This window comes from Oncorhynchus mykiss, chromosome 9, assembly GCF_013265735.2.
Source record: "Oncorhynchus mykiss isolate Arlee chromosome 9, USDA_OmykA_1.1, whole genome shotgun sequence".
Classification (NCBI taxonomy): domain Eukaryota; kingdom Metazoa; phylum Chordata; class Actinopteri; order Salmoniformes; family Salmonidae; genus Oncorhynchus; species Oncorhynchus mykiss.
In genome coordinates this window covers 63472621-63498604 of record NC_048573.1, presented here as the reverse complement: position 1 = coordinate 63498604, position 25984 = coordinate 63472621, and the positions used below count along the sequence as shown (strand labels likewise).

Sequence of the window (25984 nt, the reverse complement as noted above, 5' to 3'; positions counted from 1 at the left end):
ATATTTCCTCAGTGAAATCAATGTACTGAGCAAATGTCAAATAGGCTTTTTGCCAAATTACTATAAGACAGACCACATATTCACCCTGCACACCCTAATTGGCAAACAAACCAAACAAAGGCAAAGTCTTCTCATGCTTTGTTGATTTCAAAAAAGCTTTTGACTCAATTTGGCATGAGGGTCTGCAATACAAATTGCTAGAAAGTGGTTTTGGGGGAAAAACATACGACATTCTAAAATCCAACAAGTGTGCAGTTAAAATGGGCAATAAACACACATTTCTTACCACTGGGCCATGGGTGAGACAGGGATGTAGCTTGAGCCCAACCCTCTTCAACATATGTATCAACGAATTGGCGAGGGCACTAGAACAGCCTGCAGCACCCGGCCTCACCCTACTAGAATCTGAAGTCAAATGTCTACTCTTTGCTGATGATCTAGTGCTTCTCTCCAGTATCTTCTGCACAGATTCTGTCACACCAGGGCCCTGACAGTAAATCTCAGTAAGACAAAAATAATGGTGTTTCCGAAAAAGGTCCAGTTGCCAGGACCACAAATACAAATTCCATCTAGACTCCGTTGCCCTGGAGCATACAAACAACTGTACCTACCTTGGCCTAAACATCAGCACCACAAGTAACTTCCACAAAGCTGTGAACGATCTGAGAGACAAGGCAAGGGCCTTCTACGCCATCAAAAGGAACATAAAATTCAAAATCCCAATTAGGATCAGTTAATTTAATCAGTTATAGACCCCATTGCCCTTCATGGTCTGGGGGTCTGGGGTTTACTCACCAACCAAGAAGCTGTTATATTCTACAACAACCTAAAAGGAAGCGATTCCCAAATGTTCCATAATAAAGCCATCACCTTCAGAGAGATTAACCTAGAGAAGAGTCCCCTAAGCAAGCTGGTCCTGGGGCTCTGTTCACAAACACAAACAGACCCCACAAAGCCCCAGGACAGAAACACAATTAGACACAACAAAATCACAAGAAAACAAAAAGATAATTGCTTGACCCATTGAAAATACCAAAAAACAGAGCAAACTGGAATGCTATTTGGCCCTAAGTAGAGAGTACACAGTGGCAGAATACCTGACCACTGTGACTGACCTAAAATTAAGGAAAGCTTTGAAAATGTACAGACTCAGTGAGCATAGCCTTACTATTGATAGTAGCCGCCGTAGGCAGACTTGCTCTCAAGAGAAGACAGGCTATGTGCACACTGCCCACAAAATTAGGTTGAAACTGAGCTGCAGTTCCTAACCCCCTGCCAGATGTATGACCATACTATAGAAACACATTTTCCTCAGATTACAGACCCACAAAGAATTTGAAAACAAATCCAATTTTGATAAACTCCCATATCTATTGGATGAAATACCCCAGTGTGCCATCACAGTAGCAAGATTTGTGACCTGTTGCCACAAGAAAAGGGCAACCAGTGAAGAACAAACACCATTGTCAATACAACCCATATTTATGCTTATTTATTTTCCCTTTTGTACTTTATCTATTTGCACATCGTCACACTGTACATAGCCACAATATAACATTTGAAATGTCTCTATTTCTCTGAAACTTTGTGATCGTAATGTTTACTGTTCATTTTTTATTGGTTATTATCTATTTCACTTGATTTGGCAATATAAACATATGTTTGCTATGCCAATAAAGCCCTTAATTGAATTCAACTTAATTGAGAGAGAGAAGGTAGTGTGGCGAGTCCAATTGTAAAAAAATGGAATTGAATTGAATTAAAATGCCTCAATTACGTAATTACTCCTGTCAATACAATCATTCAAAATAGACTAGTACACCAGCAAGCATGATTTTGCCCCAGATGATCATTCGCTTCAAAAAATGTGTTAAATAACAAGCATATAGCCTACAATTGGAAGGCCCACAATTTGGGCAGAACTCATGGCAAATACCAAACAAATGATTGTTGAGTTGCGACTGTCAGTGAAAAGCTGCTAATATAGGCCCATGCACATTGCAATATTTAAAATACAATCGTGGGAAAACATTGTTTGGAAAGCAATACTAATCTGTCTTCTAGTTATCAAAATTCTCAATTGGAGTATTTTAGGATCTTATTAACACCAGTGGAGAACATAGTTTCAATGAGTGCGCATATTCACTCTTTATCATTGGGCCAATGAGTGAGCATATTGACTCTTTATCATTGGGCCAATGAGTGAGCATATTCACTCTTTATCATTGGGCCAATGAGTGCCATTTGAAACTTTGTATTTGGACAATCATTTCCTCCTCCAGGTTAAACGTCATACTGTACAATTATTGTCTCCCTTTTTAGTAGACCTAGATTAGATGGTTGCATACAAGGCATAGCTGCAAGAATTTGTTTTGAGCAGGGGGTGCTGACCAATCACCTTTATAATAAAGTAATGCATGTATCTATGCAGAATAACAAAATCCAATTACTAATGTGATGACTAGCCTAAGCGTAGGACAAGATTTGGTAACAGTATTACTGCAGCCTCATGGCTGCAAAAAAAGCATGTTGTGAACAGCACACACATTTCTTTGTAGGCTACTGCAAGAGAGGTATTTGATATCATTCCTATTCCCGTTCGCCAAGTTTAGATATGTAAACGAATAGAAAATAGTCAGTCATATATATTTTAATATCCCGTGTTCTCTCTTCTACCCCTAATTTAATTGATATAAAACATAGTTTGGAAAGCAAATTGCTATTGCTGTAAAGAGAAGACAATAAAAAAAGACTCTAATCTTTCTTTTACAGTAGTTCTGCAACTTGAGGGAATAGTCTTATTGGCACCAGCGTAGCACATTGGCCATATCCCCTGTGAGTGCCTTGTGCACGTATTAACATTTAATAATTAGGGCAGTTCCACTTGAAACTTTGTTTTGGATGATCATTTCCTCCTCCAGGTTAAATGGACTTCATATTGTACAGTTAGTGTTAGCAATATAGGCCTATAGTACTCTGTCATTTTTGTCATATTAAAAAAAATATTCTGCTAATGTCTCTAGACAGAAGGTGTAATAGAATTGCATGGAATATGTTTCTAAACACAAAAAGAAAGATACATATCTGATATAACCTTTAGCCTAGGCCTACTCTATGCCACTGCACGCTCAGCCATGCATTGAACACTGCAGTCTTTTTTGCGAACAGTGATTATTATTTTCCTAAATTATGACTATCCAATGCTGTTGTGATTCAGACAATAACATTTAAAAAACATGGATGTTACACCACCATGCATCAAGAGCATTAATTCTATTGATGTATAAAACCCTGGCACTAACTTACACTCACCGTCATCAAGGTACATCTGATCCAGGTTCTCCTCCTTGACCGTGACCTGTCCTCCAGGGAGGCTGGCTCTCTGCTCCTCTCCAGGGGCGCATCTCTGGGCTTCCATCCCTCCAGGGGAAGACCTGCCCTTGGGCACCACCTTGGGCACGTAGGGCTGTTGCTGGATCACCGTGGTGGGGTAATGCTGGGGGGAGTGGGCCGGGACAGGGGAGTGAGCTTGGGCTCCAGCCTGCTGAGGGAAGCCATCACAGTAGATGATATGCTGCTGGTTGTCAGGCTGGAGAGGTGGAGGGTCGCCTCCCCTGAGCAGGTGTTGGTTGGTGGGGGAGAACTGAATTATGGAGGGGTGTTGGCCCTGGCCCCCTCCGTGTTGCTGCTGGACTGGGGAGCCTGTGTGGACCAGGACAGAGCGGTGTGGGTCGGGCATCATCCCCATCCCTCCAGTCTGCTGGTAGAGCCCTTCGGGGCTGCCGCTCAGACTCTTGCCCCCGCGGGTGTACACAATGGCTGGGCTCTGTTGCTGGAAGCGGGGGTCTGGGCCGGGTGTGGGGAGGCCGGATCGGACCTGCTGGCATGAGGCCATGCTGGAGACCAGGCTGTTGTCTGGGTGAATGATCCCCACAGGACTGTGGTGGTAGTAGGACTGCGGGGAAACACCCAGGATCTGGGGCATGGTGAAAGGATAGTCATCCACAGGCTCTGTTTTAATGGAGGGAACTGTGGGAGAGATGGAAGACAACAGAGATATGACTGGGGGTTAAGTCATATTGCTTAAAGTAACTACGGCCTATTACACCAAGCATATCAATGTGACAAACTAATGACAAGGAAAAACATATAACTTGATATCATTCCTACATCATTGTATTGTTCTTTCAGAGCACTTAAAGGGGCTCAGAGCCTCCTTAGTGCTGATGCTTATGGTACCTACCTGCCAGTGGGGTGAATGTGAAGTGCTGTGGCTGGCTGCGCTTCCTCTTCCCGTTGATGACATAGAAGTTCACTTTGGCAGGATGGCAGATAGATGGGTCACGATAGGAAGGGATCTCAACGAACAGCAGACTCTACAAAATGACATCGTTTTCAGTTCATAATAATCTGTCACATTATTATTTAAGATTATAATCAGAGTTGATAAAGTAGGACATTATTTTAAATCAAATTAGTTTTTTTCTAAGACAAACAATCCAGACAGTATAATCAGTGACTGGTTTGACCACTGTTTCAGACATGGAGAAGTGGGCCATCTATGAAAGGACTGGTACTCACAGGCTGACATTTATCTTTGTCTACTGTTGTCTCCATCTCCCAAATCTGCTGTCCATCTGCAGAGACAGATAAGGGAAGGGTTGTTTCAGGTCAAATCAATAATTCAGGGTATATTTCATCACCCTATTGGACACAGAAAATACAGGAACACAGAACAAGGAGAGGTAAAAAAATAAATTAACAATGGTAAAATAATGTGTGCTTACTAAATTGCTGAGGAATGAAAAATGTACTCTAAACAATAACAAATTAACTATCCCAGCTGTATCTCTATTGTCTCTTCAACAGATTGAGAGCATGGGATGGGATTCTCCACCTGTCTCAGAACACAATGCCTAGTTTAACCCATCACATCACTGTCTTCCTGCCACTAACCCATAGGCCAAATGATTAACATGGTGTTAGAGAAGGCTCTTTGTGTCACATAGGAAAGAGATATAATCTAACCACTTACCCTTCCACCATTCTGCTCACCTACAGCCAAAGACAGCTATATACAATGCCTTCAGTACTTTGTTGAAGCATCTTTGCCAATGATTGCAGACTCGAGTCTTCTTGGGTATGACACTATAAGCTTGACACACATGTATTTGGAGAGTTTCTTCACTTATTCTCTGTACATTTTCTTAAGCTCTGTCAGGGTGGATGGGGAGCGTTGCTGCACAGCAAATTTCAGGTCTCTCCAGAGATGTTTGATCGGGCTACTCAAGGATATTCAGAGACTTATCCCGAAGCCACTCCTACTTTGTATTGAATGTGTGCTTAGGGTTGTTGTCCTGTTGTAAGGTGAACTTTTGCCCCAGTCTGAGGTCCTGAGCGTTCTGGAGCAGGTTTTTTAAAGGATCTCTCTGTACTTAAAGACTCCGTTTATCTTTGCCTCGATCCTGACTAGTCTCCTGGTCCCTACTATTGAAAAACATCCCCACAGCAAGATGCTGTCACCACCATGCTTCACTGTAGGGATGGTGCCAAGTTTCCTCCAGGCGTGACACTTGGCATTTAAGCCAAAGAGTTCAATCTTGGTTTCATCAGACCAGAGAATCTTGTTTCTCATGGTCTGAGAGTCTTTAGGTGCCTTTTGGCAAACTCAGAATGGGCTTTCATGTGCCTTTTCCCCAGGAGTGGTTTCTGTCTGGCCACTCTACCATAAAGGCCTGATTGGTGGAGTGCTGCAGAGATGGTTGTCCTTCTGGAAAGTTCTCTCATCTCCACAGAGATGCAGGAGACCTGTCAGAGTGACCATAGGGTTCTTGGTCACCTCCCTGACCAAGGCCTTTCTCCCCAGATTGCTCAGTTTGCCCGGGGTGGCCAGGTCTATGAAGAGTCTTGGTGGTTCCAAACTTCTTCCATTTAAGAATGACGGAGGCCACTGTTTTTTTGGGGACCTTCAAATCTGCAAACCTTTTTGGGTACCCTTCCCCAGATCTGTACCTTGACACAATCCTGTTTCGAAGCTCTACGGACAATTCCTTTGACCTCATGGCTTGGTTTTTGCACTGACATACACTGTCAACTGTGGGACCTTATATAGAAGGGTGTGTGCCTTTCCTAATCATGTCCAGTCAATTGAATTTACCACAGGTGGACTCCAATCAAGTTGAAAAACATCTCAAGGATGATCAATGGAACCAGGATGCACCTGACCTCAATTTCGTGTCTCATAGCAAAGGGTCTGAATACTTATGTAAGTATGGTATCCGTTTTTAATTTTTAATACATTTGCCAAAATGTCTAAAAACCTGTTTTCAGCTGGTCATTATGGGGTATTGTGTGTGATTTTTTATTTTTTAAATCAATTTTAGAATAAGGCTGTAATGTAACTTTCTGAAGGCACTGTATTTACCATGAAGTGAAGCCATTCCCTGACCTTACATTTACCATAATATATTGTATGAAATCATACATACAATCACATATTTACTGTGTGTCAAGCAATATTGGTAATTTTTCTAAAGTAAAGAAAAGTATATTCTATAAACAAAGTGTGATGGAGAACATTGGCCCAAGGTTTGATACACACTAGTGATCAAAAACCTGTCTTTAATATCTGACCCTTGGCAAGGCAGTGAATAGGGTCTGGTTTCAATGATGGACCATTTTTGCATAGATTAACTATGTCACTGCCTACATGATAGAAGGGGGGGGGGGGGGTCGAACAAATCACAAGGCAAGGCAGACATGCCAGAACGTCATGATTCAAAACCAAAGTTTGCAGGCAAAACATGTGGCTTTAGCTGATGGCTTCAGCTGATGCAAACTAGCCACTTGTGAAATGCACTCATTAAAAATAACTTCCGTGATCTCCATCTTGCTAGCTACTATTTTGTATTTTATTCAAGGGGATAACGTAGTGACATAAGTAGTGACATACGCAGTGACGCATTTCCTCTATGCCAAAGGAGTTCATCACTGGAACCAGAGTCACTGTGTTTCCTAGGGTCAGGTTTTCAAGACTTAAACCTGTCTGGGTATGAAGAGATTTTAGAGGAGATACTAACACACTTGTTTTACACCATGTTTTATGTATACCAATACTATGAAATTGTTGCTTTTGACAACTGTCACACTGTAAGGCATTGTTTGAAACTCAAGGTTATGTCACATTCGTCGTATTGATGAGACCAAGGAGCAGCGTGATAAGAATATATTCTTCTTTTAATTAAACGAAGAACACTTAACAAACTAAAAAAAACGACCGTAACGCTACAATAACAAGTACTGACAGGCAACTACACATAGACAATAACCCACAAAACCAAAATGGAAAATTGCAACCTAAATAGGATCCCCAATCAGAGACAACGATAAACAGAGGTCTCTGATTGGGAACCAATTCAGGCCACCATAGACCTACATTTACCTAGACAATACCAAAACCCATAGATATACAAAAAACCCTAGACAAGTAAAAGACATACCACCCTCGTCACACCCTGACATAACCAAAATAACAAAGAAAACAGCCCCTACCTGGGCTCGAACCAGGAACACATCGACAACAGCCATCCTCGAAGCATCGTTACCCATGCAGAGCAAGGGGAACAACTACTCTAAGTCTCAGAGCGAGTGACGATTGAAACGCTATTAGTGTGCACCCCGCTAACTAGCTAGCCATTTCACATCGGTTACACTAGCCTAATCTCGGGAGTTGATGGGCTTGAAGTCATAAACAGCGCAATGCTTGAAGCAGAACAAAGAGCTGCTGGCAAAACGCACGAAAGTGCTGTTTGAATGAATGCTTACGAGACTGCTGGTGCCTGCCAATCACTCAGTCAGACTGCTCTATCAAATCATAGACTTAATTATAACATAATAACACACAGAAATACGAGCCTTCCGGAAACTATCATTTAGAAATCAAGACGTTTATTCTTTCAGTGAAATACGGAACCGTTCCGTATTTTATCTAACGGGTGGCATCCATAAGTCTAAATATTCCTGTTCCATTGCACAACCTTCAATGTTATGTCATAATTACGTAAAATTCTGGCAAATTAGGCGGCCCAAACTGTTGCATATACACTGACTCTGCGTGCAATGAACGCAAGATAAGTGACACAATTTCACCTGGTTAATATTGCCTGCTAACCTGGATTTCTTTTAGCTAAATATGCAGATTTAAAAATATATATTTCTGTGTATTGATTTTAAGAAAGACATTGATGTTTATGGTTAGTTACTCATTGGAGCAAGGACAGTCCTTTTTCACGAATACGCACCGCATCAATTATATGGAATGCAGGACACGCTAGATAAACTAGTAATATCATCAACCATGTGTAGTTAACTAGTGATTATGATTGATTGATTGATTGTTTTTTATAAGATAAGTTTAATGCTAGCTAGCAACTTACCTTGGCTTACTGCATTCGCGTAACAGGCAGGCTCCTCGTGGAATGTAATGAGAGGCAGGTGGTTAGAGCGTTGGACTAGTTAACTGTAAGGTTGCAAGATTGAATCCCCGATCTGACAAGGTAAAAATCTGTCATTCTACCCCTGAACAAGGCAGTAACCCACCGTTCCTAGGCCGTCATTGAAAATAAGAATGTGTTCTTAACTGACTTAGTTAAATGTTGTATGTGTCGAACTGCTATGCTTTATCTTGGCCAGGTCGCAGTTGCAAATGAGAACTTGTTCTCAACTAGCTTACCTGGTTAAATAAAGGTGAAATAAAAAAAACAAAGATTAAATAAAAGGTGTAATTTTGTTATATTTAAAAATATATATATAAAAATTTTAAAAAAACAATCGGCCAAATCAGTGTCCAAAAATGCTTTGTAGAGCCACCTTTTCAGCAATTACAGCTGCAAGTCTCTTGGAGTATGTCTCTATACGCTTGGCACATCTAGCCACTGGGATTTTTGCCCATTCTTAAAGGCAAAACTTCTCCAGCTCCTTCAAGTTGGATGGGTTCCATAACAAAGATCATACCAAAGATTCTCAATTGGATTAAGGTCTAGGCTTTGACTAGGCCATTCCAAGATATTTAAATGTTTCCCCTTAAACCACTCGAGTGTTGCTTTAGCGGTATACTTAGGGTCATTTTCCTGCTGGAAGGTGAACCTCCGTTCCAGTCTCAAATCTCTGGAAGACGGAATCAGGTTTCCCGCAATAATTTTTTAGCGGAATCCATCATTCCTTCAATTCTGACCAGTTTCCCAGACCCTGCCGAAGAAAAACATCCCGACAGCATGATGCTGCCACCCCTATCCTTCACTGTGAGGATGGTGTTCTCGGGTGATGAGAGGTGTTGGGTTTGCGCCAGACATAGCGTTTTCCTTGATGGCCAAAAAACTCAATTTTAGTCTCATGTGACCAGAGTACCTTCTTCCATATGTTTGGGGAGTCTCCTACATGCCTTTTGGCAAACACCAAACGTGTTTCCTTATTTTTCACTTTAAGCAATGGCTCTTTCTGGCCACTCTTCCGTAATGCCCAGCTTTGTGGAGTGTACGGCTTAAAGTGGACCTATGGACAGATACTCCAATCTCCGCTGTGGAGATTTGCAGCTCCTTCAGGGTTATCTTTGGTCTCTTTGTTGCCTCTCTGATTAATGCCCTCTTTGCCTGGTCAGTGAGTTTTGGTGGGCGGCCCTCTCTTGGCAGGTTTGTTGTGGTGCCATATTCTTTCCATTTTTTAATAATGGATTTAATGGTGCTCCGTGGGATGTTCAAGATTTCTGATATTTTTTTATAACCCAACCCTGATCTGTACTTCTCCACAACTTTGTCCCTGACCTGTTTGGAGAGCTCATTGGTCTTCATGGTGCCGCTTGCTTGGTGGTGCCCCTTGCTAAGTGGTGTTGCAGACTCTGGGGCCTTTCAGAACAGGTGTACAGTTGAAGTCAGAAGTTTACATACACTTAGGTTGGAGTCATTAAAACTCGTTTTTCAACCACTCCACACATTTCTTGTTAACAAACTATAGTTTTGGCAAGTCGCTTAGGACATCTACTTTGTGCATGACAAGTAATTTTTTCAACAATTGTTTACAGACAGATTATTTCACTTATCATTCAATGTATCACAATTCCGGTGGGTCGGAAGTTTACATAAACTAAGTTTACTGTGCCTTTAAACAGCTTGGAAAATTCCAGAAAATGATGCCATGACTTTAGAAGCTTCTGATAGGCTAAATGACATAATTTGAGTCAATTTGAGGTGTGTCTGTGGATGTATTTCAAGGCCTACCTTCAAACTCAGTGCCTCTTTGCATGACATCATGGGAAAATCCAAAGAAAGCAGCCAAGACCTCAGAAAAAAATTGTAGACCTCCACAAGTCTGGTTCATCCTTGGGCGCAATTACCAAACGCCTGAACGTACCACGTTCATCTGTACAAACAATAGTACTCAAGTATAAACACCATGGGACCACGCAGCCGTCATACCACCCAGGAAAGAGACGCGTTCTGTCTCCTAGAGATGAACGTACTTCGGGGCTAAAAGTGCAAATCAATCCCAGAACAACAGCAAAGGTCCTTGTGAAGATGCTGGAGAAAACAGGTACAAAACTATCTATATCCACAGTAAAACAAGTCCTATATCAACATAACCTGAAAGGCCGCTCAGCGAGGAAGAAGCCACTTCTCCAAAACTGCAAGCCAGAATATGGTTTGCAACTGCACATGGGGACAAAGATCTTACTTTTTGGAGAAATGTCTTCTGGTCTGATTAAATAAAAATAGAACTGTTTGGCCATAATGACCATCATTATGTTTGGAGGAAAAATGGGGAGGCTTGCTAGCCGAAGAACACCATCCCAATCGTGAAGCACAGGGGTGGCAGCATCATGTTGTGGGGGTGCTTTGCTGCAGGTAGGGGACTGGTGCACTTCACAAAATAGATGGCATCATGCGTGAGGAAAATTATGTGGATGTATTGAAGCAACATCTCAAGACATCAGTCAGGAAGTTAAAGCTTGGTCGCAAATGGGTTTTCCAAATGGACAATGACCCCAAGCATACTTCCAAAGTTGTGGCAAAATAGCTTATGGACAACAAAGTCAAGGTATTGGAGTGGCCATCACAAAGCCCTGACCTCAATCCTATAGAAAATATGTGTACAAAATTGAAAATGCATGTGCGAGCAAGGAGGCCTACATCCTGATTCAGTTACACCAGCTCTGTCAGGAGGAATGGGCCAAAATTCACCCAACTTATTGTGGGAAACTTTTGGAAGGCTACCCAAAACATTTGACCCAAGTTAAACAATGTAAAGGCAATGCTACCAAAAACAAATTGAGTGTATGTAAACTTCTGACACACTGGGAATGTGATGAAAGAAAGAAATAAAAGCTGAAATAAATCATTCTCTCTACTGTTATACTGACATTTCACATTCTTAAAATAAAGTGGTGATCCTCAAAATCAAATCAAATCAAACTGACCTAAGACAGGGAATTTTTACTAGGATTAAATGTCAGGAATTGTGAAAACTGAGTTTAACTGTATTTGGCTAAGGTGTATGTAAACTTACAACTTCAACTGTATATACATGTATCCTGAGACCATGTGACAGATCATGTGTCACTTAAATTGCACACAGGTGGACTTTATTTAACTAATTATGTGAATTCTGAAGGTAATTGGCTGTGTCAGATCTTATTTAGGGGCTTCATAGCAAAGGGGCTGAATACATATGCACGTACCACTTTTCCATTTTTTTTTTTGTTGACACAATTCATTTTTTAAATTTCACTTCACCAATTTGGACTATTTTGTGTATGTCCATTGCATGAAATTCAAATAAAAATATTTTTAAATTACATGCAACAAAATAGGAAAAACGCCAAGGGGAATGAATTATTTTGCAAGGCACTGTATAGGAGATTTTGTTTTAAAGATCTAATGCATTTTTATCCGTTCGACAGGGGTGGAATTTTCTTTTGTTTTCCTTTCTTTATCGCGACAAATGTGTGTTTTTTTAATAAATTATGATTGCTGAATACTGTATTTTCAAGGTACGTGAAAAATACTGTAATTTTCAAGGCATGTGATGTTACCAACTATAAAGCTCCACTCCACATTTAATTCTAAATTAACCTACTGCTTGAAAAAAACAATTATTCAACAATAAAGACAATGTTTCTTTGCAGCACAAAGATTGTCTTGACTTGAAGAATGCCTGAATTGCTTCACATTGGAATTCGAAGTTCCACCATCAAATTGTTTCAGATCATCGGCCTACGTGAGTGCAAGTTACACTATGGCACAGACCGTGGTAATAGGTAGGCACAAGATAATTATTAGAATATGGCAAATATTAGTAAATTCTTGCATTCTATCCATGCTGGCTTTTGTGGGCTATCTGAGACATGAAACAAAGGTGCCCTAGTAGAACACAACTTATGTTTCAAGATTAATTCCTCTCCAAAACACACAAATAACCAACAAAAAGAACCATTGTTATCAACATTTTTACATTTAAACTAGATTGACCACCTTTTCAAAATTAACAGCCTACCTATTTTCTCAAATGGAAAGAAATCCAGTATTCAGCGGCCTGATATCATTTGAAAACTGTGTGGGAAACCCCATGTCAGTCCACAAATGAAAGGCACATATACTGAAATTAGTCAGCAGAACAGAGGTGGATTCCATGAATATTGGCAAGATTTCTTTATTTTATTTTTTCTCCTGTTTTATGGTTAACTCGCCCCGTTTCAGTACACAGTAACGACAGGTGATGACTGCTGCTGTCTTGGTGTTTATATATTTTTTGTGTTTTGTACCAAAACTACTCTACTGGATACCTCTAGTATTTTTGTGTATCTCTGGTAATTAGGAATGGAGGCAGTCAGAAAGAGTTGAGCAGGCCCAGCTTGGCTTCTGTCTGTGTGTGTGTGCACACACACGTCTGTCTGTCTGTCTGTCTGTCTGTCTGTCTGTCTGTCTGTCTGTCTTTGTGTGTGTATCCTAGAGCCAGAGAAGGCCCAGCCAGAGCCAGTTGTGTCCCATTCAAAGGGGTTTCATTGGCTCACTGTTCCAGAACTCTGTGTCATGTGGAGAACCTCTACAGCACAATGCCAATCCCTCTTCTAAGTAGATATTATTTTCTTTATTTTTCTTTCTATACATTACTGCAGTGTGTTGTAAACCAGCAGCAAGAAAGCCCAGTGAAAAAAAGTGTAGAGAAGAAATCCAAATTTTAGCTAAAGCAGTCCACAGAGAGCCCACATCTCATAGCTCCCCACACTCGGCCCACAGAGAGCCCACATCTCATAGCTCCCCACACTCGGCCCACAGAGAGCCCACATCTCATAGCTCCCCACACTCAGTCCACAGAGAGCCCACATTTCATAGCTCCCCACACTCAGTCCACAGAGAGCCCACATCTCATAGCTCCCCACACTCAGTCCACAGAGAGCCCACATCTCATAGCTCCCCACACTCAGTCCACAGAGAGCCCACATCTCATAGCTCCCCACACTCAGTCCACAGAGAGCCCACATCTCATAGCTCCCCACACTCGGCCCACAGAGAGCCCACATCTCATAGCTCCCCACACTCGGCCCACAGAGATCCCACATTTCATAGCTACCCACACTCGGCCCATCGAGAGTTGCTGGTTCAAATACCCGAGCCAACAAGGTGAAAAGTCTATCAATGTTCCCTTGAGCAAGCCACTTAACCCTAATTTGCTCCAGGGGCGGCATATTTACAGTTGAAGTCGGAAGTTTACATACACCTTAGCCAAATACATTTAAACTCAGTTTTTCACAATTCCTGACATTCAATTCTAGTAAAAATTCCCGTCTTTAGGTCAGTTAGGATCACCACTTTATTTTAAGAATGTAAAATGTAAGAATAATAGTAGAGAGAATGTTTATTTCAGCTTTTATTTCTTTCATCACATTCCCAGTGTGTCAGAAGTTTACATACACTCAATTAGTATTTGGTAGCATTGCCTTTACATTGTTTAACTTGGGTCAAATGTCTCGGGTAGCCTTCCACAAGCTTCCCACAATAAGTTGGAGGAATTCTGGCCCATTCCTCCTGACAGAGCTGGTGTAACTGAGTCAGGTTTGTAGGCCTCCTTCCTCGCACAGGCTTTTTCAGTTCTACCCACACATTTTCTATAGGATTGAGGTCAGTACTGTGTGATGGCCACTCCAATACCTAATCTTTGTTGTCCATAAGCCATTTTGCCACAACTTTGGAAGTATGCTTGGGGTGATTGTCCATTTGGAAGACCAATTTGTAACCAAGCTTTAACTTGAACTTTAACTGATGTCTTGAGATGTTGTTTCAATATATCCACATAATTTTCCTCACTCATGATGCCATCTATTTTGTGAAGTGCACCAGTCCCTCCTGCAGCAAAGCACCCCCACAACAAGATGCTGCCACCCCCGTGCTTCACGGTTGGGAAGGTGTTCTTCGGCTTGAAAGCCCCACCCTTTTTCCTCCAAACACAACAATGGTCATTATGGCCAAACAGTTCTATTTTTGTTTCATCAGACCAGAAGACATTTCTCCAAAAAGTACGATCTTTGTTGCAACCCGTAGTCTGGCTTTTTTATGGCGGTTTTGGAGAAGTGGCTTCTTCCTTGCTGAGTGGCCTTTCAGATTATGTCGATATAGGACTCGTTTAAATGTGGATATATATACTTTTGTACCGGTTTCTTCCGGCATCTTCACAAGGTCCTTTGCTGTTGTTCTGGGATTGATTTGCACTTTTCGCACCAAAGTGCGTTCATCTCTAGGAGACAGAACGCGTCTCCTTCCTGAGTGGAATGACGGCTGCGTGGTCCCATGGTGTTTATACTTGCGTACTATTGTTTGTACAGATGAACGTGGTACCTTCAGGTGTTTGGAAATTGCTCCCAAGGATGAACCAGACTTGTGGAGGTTTACAATGTTTTTCTGAGGTCTTGGCTGATTTCTTTTGATTTTCCCATGATGTCAAGCAAAGAGGCACTGAGTTTGAAGGTAGGCTTTGAAATACATCCACAGACACACCTCCAATTCACTCAAATTACATTATTTAGCCTATCAGAAGCTCCTAAAGCATTGACATCATTTTCTGGAATTTTCCAAGCTGTTTAAAGGCACAGTCAACTTAGTGTATGTAAACTTCTGACCCACTGGAATTGTGATACAGTGAATAACACTGTAAACAATTGTTGTAAACAATTGTTGGGAAAATGACTTGTGTCATGCACAAAGTAGATGTCCTAACCGACTTGCCAAAAATATAGTTTGTTAACAATAAATTTGTGGAGTGGTTGAAAAAAACGAGTTTTAATGACTCCAACCTAAAACGTAAAACCTTCGACTTCAACTGTATATGGCTGACCCTGTAAACGAACACAGGTCACTGCACCTATCTGGTGTATGTGACAATAAAACATTTATTTTTTATTTTTACTATGACAAAAAAAGTACATCTCTTAAGTACAGTGTACAATCCTGTAAGCTGTCAATGAAGCACATGAACAATCTGCACTCGATACTAATACTGTCAGCTTGTTGAATAATTGGGTGAAGTCTAAAATAAACCTACAACAAAACCTTGCTGTGATAAGCTTCTTATCTGAAAAAAGACACCACTGTTTAGTATCAGGAGGAATCTGAATGCAAATATCTGATTGGTGAGTGAGGAGGAAAGGTCAGGATTCAAATGACAGAGAAAGCACGCTGGCCTTTTTCACTATTACTCAGTCACATTGATTCATACAGCAATATCTGACACCATCTGTGTTGTAATGGTGATTCTGCCATTCCAAAATGAGAGCAGGGATGGGGTCAATTCCATTTCAATTCCAGTCAATTCAGGAAGTACACTGAAATTCCAATTCCAATTCTCTTCAATGCTTTTCAATTAGGAAAATGTTAAATTGGAATTGGGTTTACTTTCTGAATTGAATGGAATTAAAATGGAATTGACCCCAACCTGCAAGAGAGTAATGTAATAATAAAGGACTGTGGTGTTAAAAGCATGGGTAATAACTCTAAGTCTGATTATCATGGCTGGTTTATGAGGGTAAATACTTTTGCAACCCTTCTGGAACATAATGCAAAAGGTTTTTTGCAACAGAATCTGGCAGCTGTTAGACGAATACTGCCAAACATTTTCCTGGATCAAAATAACCATAACATTTTAAATAGATGAGGCAGCACATCATACAGCATATGGACCATGCCATTATCATTTCCTCCCTCCCTCAGAGGTGTTGGCTGAATACTCACCATGGGTTTTTTCCATAAAGATGACTTTGGAGTCAGAGCTGAAGTTCTGTCCCGTCAAGATCATCTGCTGACCTCCCAGGACAGAGCAGCTATCCATGTCTTGTTTCTCCACCATTGGTAGCTCATGGGCCGACCGCTGGGCTGTGGGACGGAAGAGAGAACATGACGTTACACAATCTGTGGTACTGACAGGTCATGTTGGCGTAGTGGGTAGAGAACTGGCCGCTGGGCTGCAGAACAGCAGACTGAGCATGGTATTATGACTTGACATTACACACTCTGTGGTAGGTCAGTTTGATCTCAGGTTGATATTTGCTTTGAACTCACAAGGTAATTGTTGACAGATTTCAATGAATGAGGCTTGTCACGACTCATTTCAAAACCATATTTCCTCATTGTGTATTTCAAATATTTGTCTAAATATAAGATTTGTGTAAACATTAATATAGGCCAATGACTTGGTACAGTGCAGTACATTTAGTGCAGTGGGAGGATATGAATGAAGGTTGTAATGTAAAATGCGGCTACACGCTAGAGGCCTGGACACACAGAGCACATCATGGAAGTGGGACACAGTCCAGTGGAAACAAATGACAGAGTGCAGTAACCTACAGTACAGAAAGGGGCAGAGGGGAGGAGGAAGAAGGAATATGGAGGATGGACCTCTCTAACACTATCATCATTACGCAATGGAGCGTATTTTGGCATATGTTCAACAAACCCTGTGACCTAGACACTGAACGGCTACTGTAGTGTGTTCTCTCCTGGAACGGTAGATTTCCTGGACTGATAGCTTAATCAGGAAGCTACGGCCACAGAGACAGCCATAGAAATAGAATAGAGGCAGCCATAGAAATATAATTACTAGAATGGGAAAAGCTCCTCAGACCATGGCAATTCAACTGGAACACTCATGGGTACATTCAATATGGTCACCTGTGCATAAACCCATCAACTTGAATGGGAATTTTGGATATAGTCATTATTTTTGTAATATTTATTTAACTACGAAAGTCAGCTAAGAACAAATTCTTATTTACAATGACGGCCTATCCTGGCCAAATCTGGACGACACTGGGCCAATTGTGCACCGCCCTATGGGACTCCCAATCACAGCCAGATGTGATACAGCCTTGATTCGAACCAGGGATTCTAGTGACGCATCTTGCACTGAGATGCAGTGCCTTAGACTGCTGTGTCACTCTCGGGTCCCATAGGGAGGCATCCAGGGTTGGGGAACCATTACGTTACAGCATTAAATGACTCAGCGCTACTCTTGCTATCTATAGTGACTGACCTTATTCCTTTGGATCAACTGTCGGCAGTCTGAAGTTGATTCATGCCAGGTAGCATGCTTGAGTTACAAAGGGACCAAATTAATCACTTGTAATGAATGAGAAGGGCAGTTGCCCTCGTTTTAACTGTTTCATGTTTACTTCTAGAGTAGTTTGTGTGGCAATTAAATTTAAAAACATTTAGTACACATGAACGGTGTAGTTACTTCCTCAAGCTTATCGTCATCGTCCTGCCTTAATTACTGAAATTCAATCTCTACTGAGGCTTGTGAAGTGACCTTTCTACTATACTGTGAGTACACTGAGGATGATACCTGGAGGATAGTCTCTTCATCCACATCACTGACCGACAGTTTCGCTTACTTATCGGTCATTTTGACAGATGTGCTGGGGGTGTTATAGTACGATTGTGCAAAAACAACTTTGCACCTGATTTTTGGGGGGGTCCGGTGATACCAGCACTACATAATCGTAAACATACACATACACACACAGTGTTAAGGGTTGAGAGAACCAAATCAAATTTGTTACATGCGCCAAATACAACAGGGAAGGGAAAGGTGATACCTAGTCAGTTGAACAAATGAATGCATTCAACCAAAATGTGTTTTCTGCATTTAACCCAACCCCTCTGAATCAGACTGCTGCTGGGGGCTGCCTTAATCAACATCATAAGGCACCCAGGGAGCAGTTTTGGGGGGTTAACTGCCTTGACTGCTCAAGGATTTGAACCAGCAACCTTTCGGTTAATGGCCCAAAGCTCTTAACCACCCAACACTCTTAACCGCTATGCTACCTGCCACCCAACAGGTTTAGACATTCATGTGAAATGCCTACTTACAAGCCCTTTCCCAACAATGCAGAGTTCAAAAGTAAGAAAAATGGGTAAAAAAATGTTTTTGTAGTAACACAACAAAATAACAGCAATGAGGCTATATACCAGTACCAGTCAATGTGCAGGGGTATGAGGTAATTGAGATAATGTTTTCTCATTTTTTAAATTTAACCAGGTAGGCCAGTTGAGAACAAGTTCTCATATATGTACATGTAGGTAGGGTTAAAGTGACAAGGCATTCAGGATAGATAATAAAGAGAGTAGCAGCAGCGTATGTGATGAGTGTGAACGTGTTGTGTATGTGTGATTGTGTGAGAGTGTGGCATCAATATACATGTGTGCGTGTGTGTGTTTTGTGTGCGTGAGCATATGTAGTGTGTGTGTGCGTGTGTGTGTGTGTGTGTGTGTGTGTGTGTGTGTGTGTGTGTGTGTGTGTGTGTGTGTGTGTGTGTGTTGGAGTGTTAGTGTAGTATGTGCAAGTGTGTGGGTAGAGTCCCTTGAGTGTGCATAGAGCTGGTGCAGGAGAGTCAGTGCAAATAAAAAGGCTGTCAAGCCTAATCATAAAAGAGGCTTTGTATGTCCGTGTGCCTGGACCATCAGTACTACTTCCAGCTCATTTAAATATAGTCCCGCTTACTATGTGTGTTACCTCTGGTTAACGTCAGTCCAAATAAAACAGGCAAGAAGAAACATAGCTGGAAATATACTGCACTGTGTAAAATCAACATACAAGCACATGTTAAACCTAAACCACCCTTTAGGACACACCTATAGAAGGCTATAGAACGCATAGACAGAATTATACATAAAATAAAATCATAGGTTTATGACATATAGAATGACATGGCCCTTCTCTGGACACTGTGTTAACTAACCTCCAAACGAGCTTCAATGCCATACAACACTCCTTCTGCGTCCTCCAGCTGCTCTTAAATGCTAGTAAAACCAAATGCATGCTTTTCAACCGTTCGCTGCCCGCACCCGCCCGCCCGACTAGCATCACTACTCTGGATGGTTCTGACCTAGAATATGTGGACAACTACAAATACCTAGGTGTCTGGCTAGACTAAACTCTCCTTATTAAACATCTCCAATCCTAAATCAAATCTAGAATCGTCTTTCTATTTCGCAACAAAGCCTCCTTCACTCACGCCGCCAAACTTACCCTAGTAAAACGGACTATCCTACCAATCCTCAACTTCGGCGATGTCATCTACAAAATAGCTTCCAATACTCTACTCAGAAAACTGGATGCAGTCTATCACAGAGCCATCTGTTTTTGTTACCAAAGTCCCTTATACCACCCACCACTGCGACCTCTATGCTCTAGTCAGCTGGCCCTCTATTCGTCGCCAGACCTACTGGCTCCAGGTCACCTATAAGTCTATTCTAGGTAAAGCTCCGCCTTATCTCAGCTCACTGGTCACGATAACAGCACCCACCCGTAGCATGCGCTCCAGCAGGTATATCTCACTGGTCATCCCCAAAGCCAACACCTCATTTGGCCGCCTTTCCTTCCAGTTCTCTGCTGCCAGTGACTGGAACGAATTGCAAAAATTGCTGAAGCTGGAGACTTATATTTCCCTCACTAACGTTAAACATCAGCTATCTGAGCAGCTAACCGATCACTGCAGCTGTACATAGCCCATCTGTAAATAGCCCACCCAATCTACCTACCTCATCCAATATTGTTTTTATTTACTTTCTGCTGTTTTGCACATCAGTATTTCTACTTGCACATCATCATCTACTCATCTATCACTCCAGTGTTAACTTGCTAAAATGTAATTACTTTGCCTCTATGGCCTATTTATTGCCTTACCTCCTCACGCCATTTGCACACACTGTATATAGACTTTCTTTTTTTTGTTGGATTTATAGTACTTACAGCACTCGATTGGATGGGAGGAAACTTGCAGTGAGATGGGTTGCCCATTGGGTTGGGGTATGTGGACACGGAACACCAGACGCACACGAGTGTTCTTCCGTCCGATGTCCGTCTCGCCCTTCCTTAGCTCAATGTCAGCATTCCTGAGCTTCAGGATCCCAGCACAGTCGATTCTGTGAGAAACACACCAATATGAGATCTACTGTAAATCCTGTACCGGTACACAAATGTTGCATTATGATTACAACCGATATGGCTAATTAGATCAGACCTGTGTTCAATTAGTATGTTATTTTTAATTCATATCCTTGATTGAGCTTGCCTGGCACAATGGAACCAATATAATAATTTATCTGTGCAAATCCATCATGCCCATCTTGTGGCACTGGAGACAGGCTGAGTAAAAATGCCCAAAAGGTTAGAAGAAAACAAATACTATTTGAACCCAGTTCTGCAAAAGACACTGCTCTGTATGGGTGGTGTTCGGCATGTGTCACTACTCTAGCTACTCTCACATCGCTTTCATGTTGTTCTTGGGCTCCAGAGGGATCTCCAGAACTTTGGTGGAGTTGATAATCTTCTCGTAGCTGGTGGTGGTGACCGTCTTGCCCGTGATGCGGTGGACCTGGTAGAAGGCGTGAGGCTTCAGGATCCTGTCGTCTGCAGTCCCGATGAAGATCTGAAGGCCTAGGGGCTCCTTACCCCTGTAGCCATGCAACTGGAAGAAACACCAGAGGAAACTCCAATAAAACATTAATAAAACAAAGTCAAGATGTTCTCACTTTTTATAAATGTGTCATTTTAAAATTTAAAGAACATTTCTACTCTACCTGTTCTTTTTCACTCCTTTTATACACTGCACAAAAACTGCTAGGTACCCAGTGTTTTATTACATAGTTGAATTTATATAATTATTGTTTTTTTCTCATTATTTTGCCAATAACTAGATGTATTTTTTTGCCAGTTTGCTGATAACAGTTTAGGCTGAACATAAATCTTACACCCTGCTAGACACACACACTGCTGGAAACATTAGTATTTTCCAGTCCTCAACATTAGTATTCAGTCAAGTCTCAATTTACTGTTGAGAGTTAGAATGGTAGAATACACAAGGTGCAATTTCAAAACTTTGTTGCAGCAGTTTTCGTCTTGTTACATGCCACTCACTGACAGTCCCTCAATTAGCCCATGTCAGTTGAAATCATTTTGATTGGTAAATTAGTCTAATTAGTCTAGCCAGCTTTCTACACTTGTTGTAATCATGGCCGAATTACCGATGGCCCCCACTGATTTTGTTAGTCACTCTCACTCAGATATCATATTATGTGAGCAAGACAAAGGAGATGATCGTGGACTACAGGAAAAGGCGGGCTGAACAGCCCCCATTAACATCGACGGGGCAGTAGTGGAGTGGGTCGAGAGTTTCAAGTTCCTTGGTGTCCACATCACCAACGACCTATCATTTTCCAAACACACCAAGACAGTCATGAAGAGGGCACAATAAAACCTTTTCCCCCTCAGGAGACTGAAAATATTTGGCATGTGTCCTCAGATCCTCAAAAGGTTCTACAGCTGCACCTTCGAGAGCATCCTGACCGGTTGCATCACCGCCTGGTATGGCAACTGCTCGGCATCTGAACGTAAGGTGCTATAGAGGGTAGTGTGTACGGCCCAGTACATCACTGGGGCCAAGCTTCCTGCCATCCAGAACCTATATAATAGGCGGTGTCAGAGGAAAGCCCATAAAATTGTCAGAGATTCCAGTCACCCAAGTTATAGACTGTTTTCTCTGCTACCGCACGGCAAGCGGTGCCGGAGCACCAAGTCTAGGACCAAAAGGCTCCTCAACAGCTTCTACCCCCAAGCCATAAGACTGCTGAACAATTAATAAAATCGCCACCGGACTATTTACATTGACGGTAAGGTCTACACTTGTTGTATTCAGTGCATGTGACAATGGCAAAATGTGTTGAATTGCAGGAAATTTGATTAAAAAATGTTTTTTTAATGGTTCTACATATCAAACTTATTTCTTTACCTTTTGTTAACAAATACTTTTTCTGCTAACAGATCCCCCAGTATGTATTAAATTAGAGTTTTTAATCCCAGTGCTGAGTTAATGTAAATGTTATTTGATCAAATATAGAATTTGGCCTTTACTACAATAGTCCATAGAATAGCATTTAATAACACATCCACAAATGGCAAAAATACAGTCAAAAAAATGTATCATAAGGAATATGGTTTTGAAGTTTTTGTCCTATATCTACAAGATATAAGAAAGCTCAGTAAATATTTGTGCTTTTTTTGGAAACATATTTAACCACTTATTTTTGTTGCCACAAAAATAAGGGGTTAAACATACTTCCATTAGTTTGTTTGGGTTATATTCAGACAAGTCCTGTGACACTGATGGGGGTCGTAGAGCAAAACAGAGAACACCATCATGTTGTGAGAGTCTCCCCTTTCCCTAGAGTGGTGACAACCATTCGGACACTACAAACATTTTCGTGAGAAGACCGATTTTCTTTTTGTCATGGTCTGACAAACACCGTTGTAGTTCTGCCACCTTCCACCGCAAATGCGGAAGGCCGACATAGGCGGATGATATCTCTAGCTTAATCTGACGGATTGTAATGGGGATTTTTTTATTATCTTACTTAGATTTACGCATGGGTGCGTTAATAAACTCTTAAGGATTCATGTGTAACGGCTAATTGTATAGCTAATAGTAAATGAGCTTGAACTTTAAAATATTTTAAAAAGTTGGACGGCCGTGTCGGAGGATGGTTTCTGTTTGTCCTAAAGTAAATGGAATTTAAAAGAGCTACGTAGGAATAACTATGATTCACTGGAATACTTGTTCGATTATGAGAAAATTAGACTGCCAAAGCCTTAGCTTTAGCCTGTGAGCCAATGTTCCACGGACACTTTCAAGACAAAAGAAAGAAGGCAAGGTCTACGTTAATTCCAGTACTTCTCAAGTTTCTATACAGTGGAGAGGTCTGGTGAATTGGAGGTGGCCACATAGAAAATACATGTTTATAACATGATGTAAAACTCCTAATCATAAATGTTTATCAAAGTCATTACATAAAATTGCAAATAAGCTGTAGGCCTAGTTGTCGACAATATTGAGCTAAATAAAGTCTGCTTGCAACCTCAGACGTCTACACTTTACGTACTTCTCTTTTAACTCACACCACTAAACCCCCTCTGTCTCTGTCACACACACACACACACACACACACACACACAAACACACACACACACACACACACACACACACAGTGTCAAGCTCATGACTTTTTAGACAGATACTTTTAGTTGCAAGTTCACGCTTTGTGGTTTTTGCATGCTTCCTTCCAAGGTAGTTGCTGGTCTCTCCACTAATCTGCATCTGTGTGTATGCATGTGTGTCTGTGTGTGCGTGTGTGTGTATATACACTGAGTGTACAAAACATTCCTAATATTAAGTTGCACCCTCTTTTGCCCTCAGAACAACCTCAATTCATCGTGGCATGGACTCTACAAGGTGTCGGAAACTATTGAGTATGAAAAAACTAGCAGTGTTGCAGCTCTTGACGCACTAAAACTGGTGCACCTACTACCATACCTCATTCAAAGGCACTTAAATATTTTGTCTTGCCCATTCACCCTCTGAATGGCACACAAAGAATTATATATTATTGGATGTAATGTATTTGTATTTTGTATTGTTTTAGTGAGTATGTGTATTGTGGCCTTGTAATTAGCTGCCCTGGAACTACAGTGAAAATGTGCTTTTGGCTAACCCCGGCACATTTACATGAATTTTGCCTCATTGTAATATTGATCTTGATTAATGTGCACTGTCCCCTATAAATAAGTAAATACACAATCCATGTCTCAAGGCTTAGACATACTTATTTAACCTGTCTCCTCCCTTTCATCTACACCAGGTATTCCCAAACTGGGGTACGCGTAATGCCGTCGGGGGTACGCCAAATAAAAATGTGATTCACATGAAAAATATATATATTTTGGAATTTTAATTTATTCACATTTTCAAACAGTACATTTTGTATTTTCCAACGGGGCTATACTGTCACGCCCTGACCTTAGAGAGACATTTTATTTCTCTATTTAGTTAGGTCAAGGTGTGATTTGGGGTGGGCATTCTATGTTGTCTATTTCTTTGTTTTTGCCGCGTATGGTTCCCAATCAGAGGCAGCTGTCTATCGTTGTCTCTGATTGGGAATCATACATAGGCAGCCTTTTTCCCACCTGTGTTTGTGGGAAGTTATTTTCTGTTTAGTCTCTGTTACCTGACAGAACTGTTTGCTTTCGTTTTGTTACTTTGTTCGAGTGTTTTTTGATAATAAAATAAATCATGAACACTTTTCACGATGCGCTTTGGTCCACTCCTTCCGATGACAGGCATTACATATACATTTGGGCGAGTTTCTTTTCTCGCCTGAGGAGCCACGTTTCACTGCCAAAAATAAAAGTTAACCATCTAGTGTTCAGCGAAATAACAACACAATGTCAAATACAGGTAGCCTAGTCAAATAAGTAACATCCAATCACATTAGCCATTCCTCTCCATGGGAAACCTTCACTCTTGCGCACACATTTAGAAACGAAACATGACAATGTGAAAGATAAGCCACTGGAGTTTTTTGAACGAGAATAAAGACAACTTTCGAGAAGTAAGACGTGTATAAAAGCCACAGATACCATTAAGAACAAGGGGCTAGAAGCATCTTATATGGTGAGCTACTGAGTGGCAAGGAAAGGCAAGCCCCATACTATTGTGGTGGACTTAATTCAGATGCTGGGACAATGCTGGGGGAAAAGGCCAAAAAAACTATACAGACAATGTCTCCAAACACTGCTTCACGACGCATCAGTGACATGGCAGGAGATGTTTTGAAACAATTACTACTTCACATACAAGCCAGTGAATTATATGCAGCTGGATATTACAGCTGGATGACTCAACAGATGTGGCGGGCCTGGCAAGGCTCCTGGTATGTTTGTGGGGGGTCAATTAAGGAAGTACGGGACAGCTTTGGACTTTGGTGGTCAAGATGTGTTGGTATGGTTAACTTTGTTAAAGTAAGGCCCCTGAATTCTCGTGCATTTTCTGCATTATGCAATTATATGGGCATAATATGTAACACTTAACACATACAGAAGTGCACTGGTTATAAAGGGGCAAAGTATTGACATGTTTTTTTTGTGTTTTTTTCTCCCCTTTTTCTCCCCAATTTCGTGGTATCCAATTGTTAGTTACTATCTTGTCTCATCGCTACAACTCCCGTACGGGCTCGGGAGAGACGAAGGTCATGCGTCCTCCGAAACACAACCAGCGCGCATCCAACCCGGAAGCCAGCCGCACCAATGTGTCGGAGGAAACACCGTGTACCTAAGCAACCTGGTCAGCGTGCACTGCGCACGGCCCGCCACAGGAGTCGCTAGTGCACGATGAGACAAGGATATCCCTACCGGCCAAACCCTCCCTAAACCGGACGACGCTAGGCCAATTGTACGTCGCCCCATGGACCTTCCGGTCGCAGCCGGCTGTGACAGAGCCTGGGCTCGAACCCAGAGTCTCTGGTGGCACAGCTAGTACTGTAATGCAGTGCCTTAGACCACTGCGCCACCCGGGAGGACTTGACATGTTTTTTTAAAATTGAGAGACAAGCCTAAA

The 25984-nt window shown here is 41.6% G+C and overlaps 1 protein-coding gene across 4 annotated transcripts in view; it reads right to left on the bottom strand.

The window, feature by feature from the left end:
- The window catches only part of LOC110532618 (nuclear factor of activated T-cells, cytoplasmic 2), a 52714-nt gene that overhangs the window by 15072 nt on the left and 11658 nt on the right, over nucleotides 1-25984 (bottom strand). For 3 of the 4 annotated variants that reach the window (XM_021616674.2, XM_021616671.2, XM_021616672.2), the window contains exons 4-9: nucleotides 20805-21007; nucleotides 20290-20462; nucleotides 16272-16412; nucleotides 4582-4637; nucleotides 4244-4376; nucleotides 3307-4029 (exon numbers count right to left, since the gene is read on the bottom strand). In XM_021616674.2, coding sequence (XP_021472349.2) covers nucleotides 3307-4029; nucleotides 4244-4376; nucleotides 4582-4637; nucleotides 16272-16412; nucleotides 20290-20462; nucleotides 20805-21007 — 1429 coding nt within the window. The remainder of the gene's footprint in view (nucleotides 1-3306; nucleotides 4030-4243; nucleotides 4377-4581; nucleotides 4638-16271; nucleotides 16413-20289; nucleotides 20463-20804; nucleotides 21008-25984) is intronic. The other variant, XM_021616673.2, reaches the window with a different exon arrangement.